Source organism: Molothrus aeneus, chromosome 1 (assembly GCF_037042795.1).
Source record: "Molothrus aeneus isolate 106 chromosome 1, BPBGC_Maene_1.0, whole genome shotgun sequence".
Classification (NCBI taxonomy): domain Eukaryota; kingdom Metazoa; phylum Chordata; class Aves; order Passeriformes; family Icteridae; genus Molothrus; species Molothrus aeneus.
Window position 1 is genome coordinate 112,940,989 of NC_089646.1, and position 15,296 is coordinate 112,956,284.

The 15,296-nt window shown below is 37.4% G+C and overlaps 1 protein-coding gene across 2 annotated transcripts in view; it reads right to left on the reverse strand.

Moving 5' to 3' along the window:
* Positions 1 to 344: 344 nt before the first annotated feature.
* ALKAL1 (ALK and LTK ligand 1) overlaps positions 345 to 15,296 on the reverse strand; it is a 36,123-nt gene continuing 21,171 nt past the window's right edge. The window contains exons 3-6 of one of the 2 annotated variants that reach the window (XM_066546649.1): positions 10,088 to 10,141; positions 6,196 to 6,276; positions 3,869 to 3,945; positions 345 to 1,019 (exon numbers count right to left, since the gene is read on the reverse strand). In XM_066546649.1, the coding sequence (XP_066402746.1) occupies positions 3,881 to 3,945; positions 6,196 to 6,276; positions 10,088 to 10,141 (200 nt within the window). In that variant the 3' untranslated portion in view covers positions 345 to 1,019; positions 3,869 to 3,880. The remainder of the gene's footprint in view (positions 1,020 to 3,868; positions 3,946 to 6,195; positions 6,277 to 10,087; positions 10,142 to 15,296) is intronic. The other variant, XM_066546658.1, reaches the window with a different exon arrangement.

The following is a 15,296-nucleotide window of genomic DNA, read 5'->3' on the forward strand; positions in this document are numbered from 1 at the left end:
CACAGTCTTATTTAAGACTGATGTATCACCAGCAAAATTCATTCATTATACCCCTTGGATTTGTGGTATTATACTTTAAAACATTTTTTCTCCGATTAGACTTTTTTATTACCCTCTTTGCATACTTGAAGATGTTTTCTGTTGTTCACACTAGGTACATGATGCACTTTTGTTCACACCTTGTTCAACTGAAGAATAAATGGCTGAAAAAAATTTACCTCATGAAAATGAAATGCTGTAAAATACTAAACCCACAAGTTTGAAGTTCTCAGTGAAGGATTATTTCAAGTTCACCAGTAGAATAAATATATATATTAAATAAGTGACCTCTTAATATACTTAAATAATCCCTCCTGTAAAATAGTTTATTTTTATGTACTTTATTCCACCAAAACTGCATTGCAGTTTTCCAGTCTTTATATTTACATTATTTGCAACTCTTTCCATAAGTGCCGGTACAAATGTAACTGATGAAAATCCAGAATAGTCATACAAATGTTCCTGAAAGCAAGGTGCATTTCTGAGCAAATTTTTTTCTGATGCACAATAATATATATGTATATATTAACAAAGCTTCATAATATAAAATATCTTCCATGGCAAGTAAAACTTCCCCACTTACAGCTTATTCAGATTTCAGTTACACAGACTTCTGCATTTCAAGTTAGTGCAAATAATGAGAGTAAGAGCCTGAGCAGAACGATGTCAATACAACGGAACAAGAGAAACAGCAAAATTTTACCAACTCCCTGCATACGGTTATAACATTTAATCAGTACATCATTAGTATTCTTCATATACAATGTATTTAAATAATTGGCTTGTCTGAGCTATAGGCAACAAATTTACAAAATAAAATAACGTTTCACACAAATATGGAATGTTGGACAAATATATGAAAATAAAATGCATCTAGTAACAAAACATTGTAAATCAAAAAGATAAAAGATGTCTTCTCCATTTTTGAAGATTTCAAGGCACTTTCTTGGCAAATCAGAATTCTCTCCTTGGTAGAAAGTCTGCAAGAGAAAAGGACATGCCATTTTATAGCTAGTTTCAAACCAGAGAAGCAGATTGCTTAGCAAAATTCTATTCATAAACCACAGTTTCCTGTGGGTTGCATAAATCATAAGATTAACTTCAAATGCCAGTGGGTCTTGCCCTCCTGTGAACACTAATGAGTTTTGCCGGGGCAAATCTTCAGTGCCAGTGCCAAGAGGTTTAACACACAGAGGTCTGCACTGCTGCACCTTGCAGGGAAGCTACCCATGCACACAGCCACGTGCAGTTCTGCATTCTGGGTTTCATTAAATGCTTTACTTCCATTTGCTGGGATCTGACTCAGGAAGTGAAAACGAATCCACCCAAACCTCTAAGGGCTGTAAGGGCAGCGTGTGCCCGGTATCCCGGTCCCGGAGCCACCCCAGCGGCTGCCCGGGGTGCGGCGCCTCTCCATGGTGCTGAAACATCCCGCCACGGCTTGCGCGACCAGATCCGCGGGCAGACAACTGGCTTTCCCCAAGCAAAAGTTCATTTCGAGGAGGAAAAGACCAAGTCTTCTCTGTATAGCCGGATATTTACAGATGAGGAAGGAAAATATTTGCATAATAGCACTGCAGCTCTTTTTTTTAATGAGGAAAAGGCAGCCTATTTTAGTACTGGCAGGAAAAGGCTTAAAAATAGCTGTCAGTTCTTCAAGTAAGAGAGCCTCCTTCTTCAAGGCAACCAAGAGTCTCCAAGATCTGTCAGATGTTAAAGTGAAGACAAATTTTCTTACAGGCAACAGGATCTATGGCCATGTCCTCTCTACACTAGTGTGTGTGAGGGTGGTGAGGAAAACAGATCCCTTGTGTGGAAAGATGAAGCAGAAGCAATCAGAGAATCATGTTAGAAATGCAATGTGATTGAGGGATGAACATATGTAACTCCTTTTTTGCACTCCCCACTAACAGGGAAGAGAGAGCAACTCCTGCCACTCTTCACCCTTCTCAAGAAAATGTTTCCATTCCAAGAATCAGTGGATATGAGTAAACATGAAGATCTGAGAATGTCTTATTTATGATGGAAACTATCCGCTGTACTTAGTGGAGGAATGGGCTGAGGGAGCACAGAGACAGCTGGGAAACACTCAGACCATGGCTATACTTTTTCCTATAATATTTTCTCTGTTTTTAACACAGTAGAGAGAAAGCCAGCCTAGATACAACTTTAATTGAATGCAGTGCACATGAGCTGCTAGCAATGCTTACCATTTAAAACCTTTCTTCCCTATTTTTCATGTCTTTGAATGTATTTTTGGCAGGCAAATTAAAACACCTGGCTTTGCAAATCATAGCAACTTTTGATTCTTTTGTGTTTTAAAGATGGAAATAGGATGAGATAGATGCTTCTGTACTGTGGATATGTAGGCAGATCTTTGACTCATTCTCTTAAAAGAAAAAAGAAATTTGGAACACCAGAAATCTTTCTGAAAGCCCTGATATGTGAATCCAGAGATGTAAATGGATACAGGTAAAGGAAAAACAGAGACTAAAAAGGTAAAACTGCAGAAAGTAAGAGAGTGGTAGGATGTTTGAACAAGCTGAGATTTAAAAGAGGATACTAATAAACAAACAGAAATTTAAGTACCCCCCTCCAATTTTTTTTTTTTTAAGAGGGCATTCAGGAAAGGATTCCTGCCTTGAGTCATGAAAAGGAGATACAGGCAAAGTAATGAGATGCCTAATCAGTCTCTAGTTTGCTGTCCTTGCTATATTCAAAACCATCTGCAACACCTGGAAATCAAGAGGCCAAAGAGACTGAAAAATATGAAGAAGAAAGGAAGAGAAAGAAATGATGTCATTTCTTCTCAGAACTGAAATATTGCCATATTCTTTAAAGCACAGCCACCAAAATGAATCCCACCTCCACTGAGAAATCAAATCAGCTAACACTGACTCATATCCTACTCTTCTTTTCTTATTCTTGATTAGTATGAATTGAAGTCTTGATGCAGGAAGAAGTGACATACACAACTCCCCCAAGCTCCAAGCTTGCAGTATTTGTCAGGAGGAGGTGGTGAAAGGAAACCATCTTTAAAGAAATGTAAATAAATAAAATTCACTGATATTATACATTTTAGTGGTTAATAATAACAAGCAGAGTGTGTATTTACAATTAATCTTTGAAATTATAACTATCTTATTATTATTCAAACAACAGGAGAAAACAACTCACTTAGAGATGTTACTTTTACCAGTGACAATGCTGTGTAATTAACATTTGGCATGCTATTCATAAACAAGAATGGACTGGTTTCTTCCTCAGACTACTTAGTGAAACCTTTAGCTTTCCACATCTTTATGTTCAGTTTCCTTCCATCACCATGTAGTGGTTATTAACTTTTCAGAAATTCTCAGAAGACTATATGGGAATGAAAAGGGGTCCCAGAAATGAATTAAGTGATAGGTGATCTATGAAGATTGCAGTGGTAGACCTGAGACCAAAACATTCTGTTTTTTCCATGGATTAACAACAAAGTTCTCTGAAGAATGGCCTGAAATAAATGTGCTGATGATTTCCTTGGGCATTTTCTTTCACCAAGCAGACTCCTTCTTGAAATTTTGAACAGTAAGAGGCCACCCAGTGCATAACTATGGACTGCAGTGCCACAAGTGACTTGCAGGAAATTACACCAGGGCTTGCCAGAGGTATTTGTGCTTCTATGTATTTCCAGGAGGAGCCAGTCAGTTCTGCAAAGCCAAAGCTGCATGTTGATACACTCTGATAATGCCACATTTTTTTATGCACACCTGATAACAAGGTATAAATGTGAAGTAAACCACTAGACCATTCAACAAATAAGAAAATGAGTGGGGAAAATACTTACATAGCAAACATCCTAGGACTGTGTACACAAAGGGCTCATTGCTAATCTTGTTAGCAATCTTGCACACCTTTTGTAATCTATAAAACAGAATTACCCACAGCAATAATGAATCTCAATTGCCAGATACCCTCAAAAACCTGCATAAAATTAAATGTAAAGTGTGTACCTGAATTTCAGACACTCTACACAGTGAAACTGTTATCTGATGGAAATTCATGAAATTATCTGTGCAAGATGCAATATTAGATTGTACCTTAGCATAAACAGTGCTCTAGAGGAAAAGTACAAGGGATGCAAGGAATTAAATTTCAACCAGGAAGTTTTAAATTTCAACCAGGAAGTTTTAAATTTCAGGAAGTTTTCTACTAGGATGTGGAAGACCAGGAATTTAACTCATTAACTTCGAGGCTATTGTAACTATCACTATAACATAGTCAGAAGTCAGGCTCCTTCAAATATTTTATTGTTGTATTTCTTATTAATATTGATTTAATTCCATATTTTCCACATTTAAGTACATCTCCTAATCATCAGACTAAAGATACTAACCTACCACTTCCCCTGTGTGTGCCCTTGGTTCAAATGACCACTTGGTTAAAGTGGATCCTGAGTCACTACTGCTATCCTTTCTGGTATTTGCTAACAACAAATACATAGATGCTTCTCTTGCTTGATATGTATTTTAATGAAACTTAATATAAATTGTGCCAAACAGCAAGAGAGTGATTGCTATCTGGGTTTCAGTTCCTCAGAAAATATTCGTACAATTATAACCGTGTCAGAACGAGAGGAAATAACTCATCCTCAGACATCCCATGATGACTAAGGTGTCCCTGACAGAAAATATCAAACCCCTCTAAAGGCACAGGGAAAGATCTTGGCTAGGATCAGCCTGAATGATAGATAAGGTGAAGACAAACCTGAAGATTTAGCTCTCCTTTTTAGAACAGAACATTTCAGGTGAATTTAACTCATTGTCTGCTTTGGGTTTGCTTGATGTGAGGGGGAACAAAAACTCTGCTTTTAATTTTACAATTTGCTTTGATAGTTGAACTAAAAGTTCAGCTATAAGAATTAAGAACTATAAGTTCTTAATACCATTAAAAATCACAGTCTTGTTTTTAACTTTAAGAAAAGCTATTTAATTAGAAGAAAAATAATATTACTCTTTTTCTGGAGAAATAAAGTGAAACACTCAGGCAATACATAAGAGTCCAAATAATATTCATATGCTCTGGATCCATGTGTCAAGGCATAAAACATGGTATTTTTGTTGCACAGCATGTAATAGAAATATGCCTTGCGTACTCCTGTGTCTGCTTAGAAAGCTGCATGTGTATCTTTTGAGGATAAGCCATGGATTCCTACATTCCAGCTTCTAATAAGCATAAAAGCAAATGGAGATGAGGGCTGCTCCATCCCCTTTCAAACACTAAATCCTCTGATGTGCTGACCTATGGTGAGAGAGCACCTCAGCTGCTCACAAACTGTGCTTCTAAGTGATGCAGCCAGAAGGTCCCATTGCTTTTTCATGTTAAACCCTGAAAAGCTTCCAAAGCACTAAACTTTGCCCACAGTTTGTGCTTACACATCCTTGATGAGGTTCACCTTCTCTAATTAAAACACACTCCTTCTTTTCCACTGACTTGAATTGAATTGTCCATTGCACTAGAGAATGCTGAAGTAACTTCTATTTAAGGAATTTCTATTTTGGTTTGGGTTTTTTGTTTGCTTTTTATCCATTTTATCCAAGAACATTTCTATTTTTCAGTGTCTCTGACAAAACTATATTCAGGCTGTGTTAAAGCAAAGCTTCTGCAGTCTCAGAGAGGAAGTTTGCTTGATAAGAACTGAAAGTATCAAAACAAAGTGATGAATCAAATGATTTTCTGTTGTTTAACAATGGGCATATAATAGCAAATTATACTCACAAGCTGAAATATACTAAACCCCCAAGATATAACTCTACTGTCAAGCATTAATAGAAGGTAAAGAATGGTTCAGATTTTATCTTGCACAAGGAAAGCTAAAGAGAGCAAGAAGGAGAATATCTGCCTTCTGCATAAGCATGCCCTACTGATTTTTTTCAGTGTGGTTTTGGTTTCATTTATTTCAGCATCGCTTTGAAGGAACTCCATGATGTTCAGCTGACAGCAAGTGAATTAACAGGAAATCCTTATATATTAGAAGACCTTGGGTATGTTTTTTAATGTAGTGCTAAAGAGTAACTGTTAAAAAAGGACTAGGACATCAAATACGTAATAGAAAAAGTGTGCTGCTTTCAAGCAAGTATCACAGCTAGCATTAAAAAGTACTTTGCTACTTACAGGTTGGTGTTGAGCAGTCCCTTGTGTTGTGATACAGTCGATGAAAGTGCTTGCTACACTCTGAGGAAAATGTGACTGGCCCTGTTTGAAAGTAAGGAGGAGTTAACAACAAGCTCTCAGTGTCACTGCTCTGCAGCTTCAATGGATGACAGCAACACATAGCATTAAGTTCATTTTTTTCTTGGCTAAAACTGAATTAGTCTTTTACTATATCTTAAACAACTATGATGCAACAGAAGTATAATAATGCTAGTGAAATAACACAAAGAAATTCTTTTGCTGTGCCTTTATGTTCATGATATAAAAGCCAGAAAAATGACACATTAAAATGACTGGCTGGTTTAGCCTTGAAATTCCAGTAATTCAAAATTAGCAGTTAAATTTCTTATATGGTGAAAAGTAGAATGACAATTACAGTAGAATTTACTTTGTTCAATAGTTGTCTGTAGTCTAATGCACCTGGACTGAGGATACTATTTGTAAAGATAAATAAAAGCAACATTTTAACCAAATATGAGTTTCTAACCCCTGGAAAGATGAAGTACTTTCATGTACTAATGCTTTTAATTTGCACATAGATGGTTTATAAAATTCTTAATATACAGTGTGGGTGTTGAAGGAAAAAAAATGACAGCTGAATAACATCTAGGAACCTGATCTCCTGTTAAAATAATCCTAGTAAAAAAGCATACAATGTGCAGAATGCAGGATATGTTTCATCTTTGGCAAGGCAAATCCCTGCATGTCCAGGGTATAGTGTGCTGCTCTCTTCTTTGGATATACAGTGCCATCTGTTTACATTAATATTTGATAAAAAAGTGTCCCTGCTTATGGCCAGGGGGTTGGAACTGGATGATCTTTAAAGTTCCTTACAACCCAAACCATTCTATGGGTCTATTTTTCTATAAAACATATCTGAACTGTAACAAGTTGCCAAAGATCCCTTCCAAAATTGCTGATGGCCCCAGAAAGTATTACTGGTGACATTCAAGGAGAACAAAAACATAATACTTGCATCCTGTAACCTGCTTAGCAAGACTGTAACTGACAGCTGAGGATGAGTATCCTGTGGTTTGGACAGAAAACATTGACATAAACCGACATTAAGTGAATAGGGCTAAATTTAAATGCAAATTTAGTACAAGTAGGAACCCTAAATAAGAATAGCTTGCTTCAAGCAATGCTACGAAATGATTCACATGAAGCAGACTTTGTTGGCCAGCATTCCTTTCAGAGGAAACCAGGAAACATTTCTGGGAAAAAAAAATACTTGTTTCGTAACTTGAAAGATGGTTTATGGGCCTGGTAAAATATGTCAATCTAATTCTCTCTGGATAGTGAAGCCAAACCACCATGAGCTCCAGAGAAGATTCCTCCCTATGACAGTGAACATACTTGAAGATTGGATTTATTTTACAGTAGTACATGGATTTCAGTAGATTTTTTTCAGCCACAAAGAAGCTTTTCAACAAACTGGAAGAGCAGCCTTTGCAAGTCTGAACTGGAATATTGTTGCCATTTTTTTTTATCTGAGTGAGTGATTAGGCTCAAGGAGAAGTATGTAATTTGAAATTTTCCAGCATATATGGAGACAACACTGGCTTTTGTCACTAAATAAATTCCATGTCCCTTCAGATAATATATGGTTTTCCAGCTCTCTTCCCTGTCATCAAAAATAGGATGTTAATTTTACTGTGCCTTATAAAACACTCTGTGTCAGCTGGCTTTCCAAGTTAAATTGATAGATTACTTTATGACTCACAAGATTATTTATGATTTTTCCTATAGTCAAGGACTGTTACATATGGTTCTTATTTGGCTTTAAAATGTGTCTATTATTCCTGGCATATGAGAAGTGTGCAATAATTTTCTTAACCCTGAAACTGTAAAGATAATGTACTATAAAGATAATATTGATTTCAGCTTCTCTCTTTTTTTTTTTTTTACATCTTCATTAGTTTAGGATGTTCTAATTCTGAACTAGTAAGGGCTGTAATCAAACAGTTTAATTAATGAAGGCTGCTAGAAGATTATGATTGGAACAGAATAAAAAAACCAAAGTTCCACTGTATTTTAAGAAAATGCCTATGTATTACAGGATCTAATAAAACTATGAAAAATAAAATAAAATATAAAACAACAACAGGCAGAAAACTCCGCCACTGAAGATCTTAGAATATATTAAAAAAAGAGTGAAAGAAAGAGAGGAAAAGAGAGAGAGAGAGAGAATGAGAGAGAAAAAGAGATAGATAGATAGATAGATAGATAGATAGATAGATAGATAGATAGATAGATAGATAGAAAAGAAAGAAAAGGAAAGAAAAAGAAAGAAAAAGAAAGAAAGAAACTAACTGTAGGCAGAAATTTGTAGCCAACAAATAAACTTTCAGTATTTTGGAATGATCCTGCTTTCCTCATTCATTCCAACTAATCTTACTCAAGGAATTTCAGCAATTTTGATGGCAATTAAATTAAATTCATGCAGAAAAGGACTATTAATTTAATGAATGGGTCCAGAGACATGCCTTGAACTAGTTCTTTTCTCTTTTTCTCTTCTATGATTTACCACTCTCACAATAACTTCTGTAGAACTCGTGGCTGTTTTTCCCTGGTTTTGAGTAATGAAACTCAATCTGTATTCATTACTTAGCTTCCCCAGATTCTTATGTTGAGCTTTTTATGGTAGCTGAGGAGTTTCCAAAGCTAAAAATGAAAAGGAAATGGATTAAGTACTAACATAAACAAATCTCTCTTTTCTGACCTTCCCAGGAGAGGAATATTCAGTGTTCCTCTGTCACATAGCATAGCAGAGTTTGAAGCTTTATGTTAATTTCTTTCTCATATGGGCTGAAAATGATCAGGTTCACAATTCCTCTTGTTTACTGCAAGGATGAAGGGCCAGCTGGCTCTGGCACATTTCCTGTAGATTCTGTTGGGTTGCAGTGAGACATTGGCAGAAAGATCCTTAAAGTTGTGCTTATCCCAAGGGTTGGAATACACTTCCCCCATGCAAAAGAGACAACAAATACCTTCCTTTCTTGTCAAGCACTGCCTGAAATTTCCAGCAATGAGGAAATGCGTAATTATTTCCAATTCTCTTTTCCATGCTCCAATGTCCAACTATATCTCTAGCTTTTAGTTTCAATACTTCAAATAAACCCGAAAATCACCACAATATTTGCAGTATCACACTTTGAGACCTTCACTTTTCTGAGTTACAGAAAGCTGGAACTGGAGAGCAAAGAATCAGTGCAAGCACCTTGTCATTGGCAACTTGTATTGCATGTATTCAAAGGGTACTATATTTTTCTCAGTAGTTACAATACAGTCCCAAAGTTAAGTGCATTATACAACTCCACCTCAGTTTTCAAGTACTTGGTTGTAATCATCATAAGCTTTCATACTTGAAACAGCAAGTTATTTTTTATATTTCATTTACACTAATTTAATTCTTCCTTGTTCTATCTGTTTCCACTATTAAAATAAGTATCCACACGTAGACATCATGAGAAAGATGCAAAAATCTTCCCTGATTTGGTAAAAACTTACTTGGCCACAAAGGTCTGTTTATTAAAAATATGTGCAGGCCAATGAGAAGTTTGGAAATTAGTGAATGTGAAAATAAATATGGAAAGCACAATAGGAGGATAAAAGTTAAACAATGAATTTTAAATTATGTTTTAACTTACCACATTTTGAAACTTATTTTAGACCAGATAGTTCATTTGATTATTCATTGAAACTAGAATTGTTCAAAACTTTATACTTCTAAAATATGCTCATTTAACTTCAGAAATGTTAATTTGGTGTTGAGCCTCAAAAAAATTAGTTGTGTGACATTTGTAGCTACATAGAATATGCCCATGTGGGAAAACACAAGCAGCTGCCTTACCTGTAAAATGTTTTATGAACTTGTCTTTTAGACTGGAATCTCTTGGAAAAATTTCTGAGGAGAGAAGAAAACAAAATTACATTTATGTAGCCTAGGAATTACAATAAAAGCTCTGAAAGCATAATATGCCAAGATGTCTGATGTACAGAGACCAAACAGATTCCCAAATTAATTATAGCATTAATTTTCATAGTGGTGGGGGGTGTGGGCATGTAAACAACATTGTGAAGTATTTCAGGTAATTCCCAGATGAATACTAAGTGGTCATCCTATGACACACAATCATTTTCTGACACAGATTTCTGCACATCTTAGGTCTGAGCGGGGCTGTAAGCATAGAAAGACTGCAAATAATATAAATTATCACACTTACAAGTATTTAAGTACCTGAATAAATTATGTAAAATACATAGATAAATAAAAACTAATTACTTTATGGATTTTGAAATAACAAGTGCCTGAAGAGAAAATTCTCCTACAAATCACCTAAAATAGACATGGGCCATGCATATTTTTATTGCAATATTAGTAATAAAATGGTCCTCATCTCCTGTGAAAAGTGCTGTGAATTTTAAAATATTCCCTTTCCATTTATGGCATTTTTTCCCCAGAAAGTACAAGAGAGTAGAAGCCTCAGAACCCACAAAAAGAATCACAAAGAACAGAAAATGGAAATAACACAAAAAGATAAAGTTCCTTTTTCTTTTTCTTCCTCTTTTTTTTCAATGGGATGCTGCCTCTGGCTGACAGCAGAAACTTTTGATGCAAGTAAATACCCTCAGAACCAGTACACCTTCCCCCAGTCTCATGAATTTTCCACTGAAAAAACTATATCAAAATTTTTGATTACCTGCAGTTATTACTGGAGACAGTAGCAAGCTGCCTGTTATATCAAATTCAAAGAACCTCTCCTGGCAGTAAGACAAGGAGCATTACAAACATGTATTTAATTGCAGGATTTGGACCTGCAGGTAAATACATTTATTCACTAAAAATATTTCCTTATATCTAAAGTAATTTTAAATCTTTGTATTCTCCTACATCTTTTTTTTCCAATTCTCAATCTGAGTTAACATCTAGCTCAGAAGAGAGCTAGTTTCCTTTCATACTATAGGAAGATGTTGGTTATCTGCCAAGATAAATTCTTACCACTGGCTTTAGGCAGTTTCTCAGAAGTCACATGGGTGTATTTTTAGGCTGGGATTTTAAGATAAAATGCCCAAGTCTTACTGCAACTGATCAAGGTTAGGAAACCTACTTTACTTAATATTCCTTAAATATATCAGTTTTAACTAATTTCTTTTCTCATTGCAGAAGAAATGCAATGAGAAGGGTCTCATTGCATTTCTTCTCATTGAGAAGAAATGCACCCTTTCTCTAATAAACTTAGAATTTTACCGATAAGAAAAGTCAGGTAGTTTAAAATGATACAGAATGAAGACAAAAAGGCAAAATAGGGAAACAATTGGTGTGAGTTTTGAATGAGATGCCTCAAATGGACAAGTACTGATGAATAATCACTGCCTGGTGAAGGGTAGGCTAGGAACTGACAGTCCTTGCTCAGACAAAGTGCATTTAGATACAGACACTTGCAAAGTGCATAGAATTTCCTGTGGCCTGTGAAAACAGTAGCTGCTTTTTGCCCCATAAAATTCTCTATTTTCCCTATAAAATTCTTTAGGAAAAGCCTGTATACAGCCAAAATCCCACCTCTTAATGGCCACAAGGTGAAACAGGAGGACAGATTGATGCTCTGTCAAGGAGCTATGCACTGCAAGTATAAAATTGCAGCTGTAGCTGTGGTGGCAAGCCTGAGAAGGAACACTGCAGAGTCTGCTTTCCATGAGTAACCCACACTGGCCCAGGGCTCACACCAGCCTGCCCCAACAGGGAAATCTAGGTCAGTTGTGTGTTGAAAAGCAGCCAAGTGTCGCTGCCTGCGTGCCTGCTGCTCCCCTGCTGCGGCTGCTGTCCCTCCGGGCAGCAATCAGCTTTTCACCATGTGCCCATGGCTCAGCTTCCTTCAAGGGCTCCTTTGCTTAACAGTACAGTGCATGTGCTGGGTGAAACTCAATCAGTGAGCCCCCAGACCGGCACAAAAACAACCTAAGCTCATTTGTATGAGAATCACAGGCAGCACAGGTTACTGGAACGCTTCTGCTGTAATGGCAGAGGCAACTCTCCCTGAAGCATGAATTGCCCAGCACAAGCACAACGACAAGCACAGTCATTTTCTCCCCTCTTCCAGCAACGTAGCCAAGCCCTTCTGTCTGTACACAACTGCGAGTTTGAGGTCTCAAAGGACCTAGCATTTCAATCAAACTAACGCACATCTTTGAATGGAATATGTGTCCCTGACTCCTGATGACGCTGCAGCCAGAAGCAGGACATCAAGTCCATACATACTTCTGACAAGCTTTTCTATAGAGCAGCAAAAACTCATCATGAAAAAGCCCCTGAACTAGCTTTTTCTGGCTTCTAAACAGTTCTTAGTTGCTCCAGTCATATTTTATGTGTTATCTATCACTTATTAAGGTGTCCATTTTCACAACAAAGGCTCATATCCTCACAATGCAAGCTAAATTCCTTTGACATACTAATTTCACAAAAGAAAAGCAGAAGCATGTATATTATTATTATAATAAAATAGATTGGCAAAGTATTACTAAAATCAAAACACTTCAAAGTCACACTGTGGAAAACTAAAAAAGAAACAGGAAAATGAAAAAAAAAATGTCTTAAGTGTGAAATCCACATAAATGGAAAATATTGAGTGGAAAGAGCTTACTGAATCCACTCTTGCCCCAAGAACATATTACACAAACTATTAAAATACAGCCAGTATATATCCTATGCGATATAGTAACATTAGTTTTATTAATCTGGGAGAATATTTAGACTGTGGCATTCTTGTGTCCAGGCTTACAAAGTCTGCACTGCTCACCACAGAGTACATCTGGGTTAAAAGCCACTTGAGCTATTGACTCTGTGTTTGTTCTGGGCATAATCTCAGTTTATAATCATAAATAACATTAGTTCTAGGATTTATTTCTTATCTACATTAGGACTTCGATGCGTATCCTTCAATATTTACTCATCCAGGACAAAATATTGCCTGTCCTTCCACAGACAGCACTGGCCACGGGCAACTATTAAATGGTGCTAAGATGGATTTTCTATTGGCTCTTCTGTCCAAAATGGCAGAAATATTTATGGTAGACTCTAGGGACAAGACAAATTTTGAGGGTTTTCCAGCTCCGCTTCACAGACAGAATGGTTAACTTTATAATGCAAAGTTGGTTCTAAACCAGTCCATACCATTAGTCCTATCAAGCTAGGACATTTCAGAGTTCTCACGGCTTTAGGTAAGAGGTGAGTAGATCTGCCTGAGTTTTATCCCAGCTGGGATAAATGTGATGATGGAGAGAGCTAGCCAGGTCCAAGCGAGGAATCAGTTGATTCCTGATCCAGCTCCTCTCACTCAAATTTTGTTATAAACTTTCCAAAGTTGATTTAACCACTGTTGTAAAGCTAATTCCTGAGAAGATTATTCTTTCAGTTGTTATTCAGCACTCAGCAGCTGACAGGAATGTTTAATTTTTCACTAATTTGGGTGAAATTACAAAAAACTCTGAGATTAAACAAACTACAGTGTGGTCTCAGGTTTGTCCTCAGCTTGCAACTTAAGACATAGTTGCTCCACCTTCAATGGTTCTTTTCACCTTTCTGTGCCTTCAGTTTCTCTGTGTTTTGTCTGTTCAGACTGCAAAGTTGTGACAGCACATGCTGATTTTTACCCTGTGTTTGCACTGTCTCCTGAATCATGTCACCATAATTGTGCCAGGAACATTCATGTCCTAATGGAGTATAAATAAAAAGAACTGTGATCACAGCGCTGAAATAAGCCAACTCCACACAACAGTTTGTTGACTTGGAACATAAAACCTCCACATCCTCAGGCAGAAAAAAATCAAGATCTCCATTTGTTTATGCCCCCAACAGACAACTTTTGTACATTTTTAGTTTATTCAGAGAATTAGTGTCAATCAGACAGCAAAAGTGCTCCACTGGTCAAGTCTGGGCCAATCAGAAATGGTGGTGACACCTTTGTGATAACATATTTAAGAAGAAAATAAAAAGAAGTTATTGTGCAGATGTAACTACAGCCAGAGAAGAGCAGATTGAGAACATTGAGAGGAACAACTCTGCAGACACCAAGGTGGAGAAGGAGGAGGAAGGGGACAAGGTGCTCCATTGTGCTTGAGCTGAGATTCCTCTGCAGATGGTGGTGCAGACCATGGGGAGGCAGCTCTGCCCCTGCAGCCCATGGAAGTCCATATGGATGCAGAGATCCACCTGCAGCCCCTGGAGGAACCCCACACCAGAGTAGGTGGATGCCTGAGAGGAAGCTGTGAACCTGTGGTAGGCCCACAATGGAGCAGAGTCCTGGCAATGGTCTGCAGACCCATGGATAGAGAAGCCCACTCTAGAGAAGGTTGCCTGTTAGGACCTGTGACTCTATGGGGACCCACATTGGACCAGCCTGTCCTTGAAGGACTGCACCCCATGAAAGAGTGGCCCCCATAGCAGCAGTTTGTAGAGGACTGTTCCCCTTGGGATGGGCTCCAGTTGGAGAAGTTCATGAAGAATTGTCTCCCATGGGAGGGATATCATGCTGGAACAGCAGCAGAAACGGCATGCAATGAACAGACCTAATATCCATTCCCTGTCTCCCTCTGCCACTGAGGGGGAGGAGGTAGAGCTGAGAAGAAATGAGGGATGGGGGAAGGTGTTTATAAGGTCTAACATTACTTCTCATTATCCTGCTCTGATTTTAAGCAGTAAATTCAATTAGTATCTCTAATTCCAGCCTGTTTTGCCCATAACAGTATTTGGTGATTATCTCTCCAGGTCCTTATCTCAACTCATGAACCTTCATTATATTTTCTCTACCCTGTCCAGTTGCATAGAGGAGTGATAGAGTGGCATTTGTGGGTGTCTGGCATGCAGCTAGAGTCAATCCACCAGAGTTGTGCATTTTCTTGGTTCAATGCACTAGAGTTGTGCATTTTCTTGGTTCTGTCTGTGAAATGGCAGAAGAAAACTGTCAGCAGTAAGATGCAGCTGACTCTTCTATTATAAACCCAGATGCAGGCTTCCAAAACGTTTTGGCATGAAAATAGCATGTGGGTTTTGGTTTTTTGTTTTG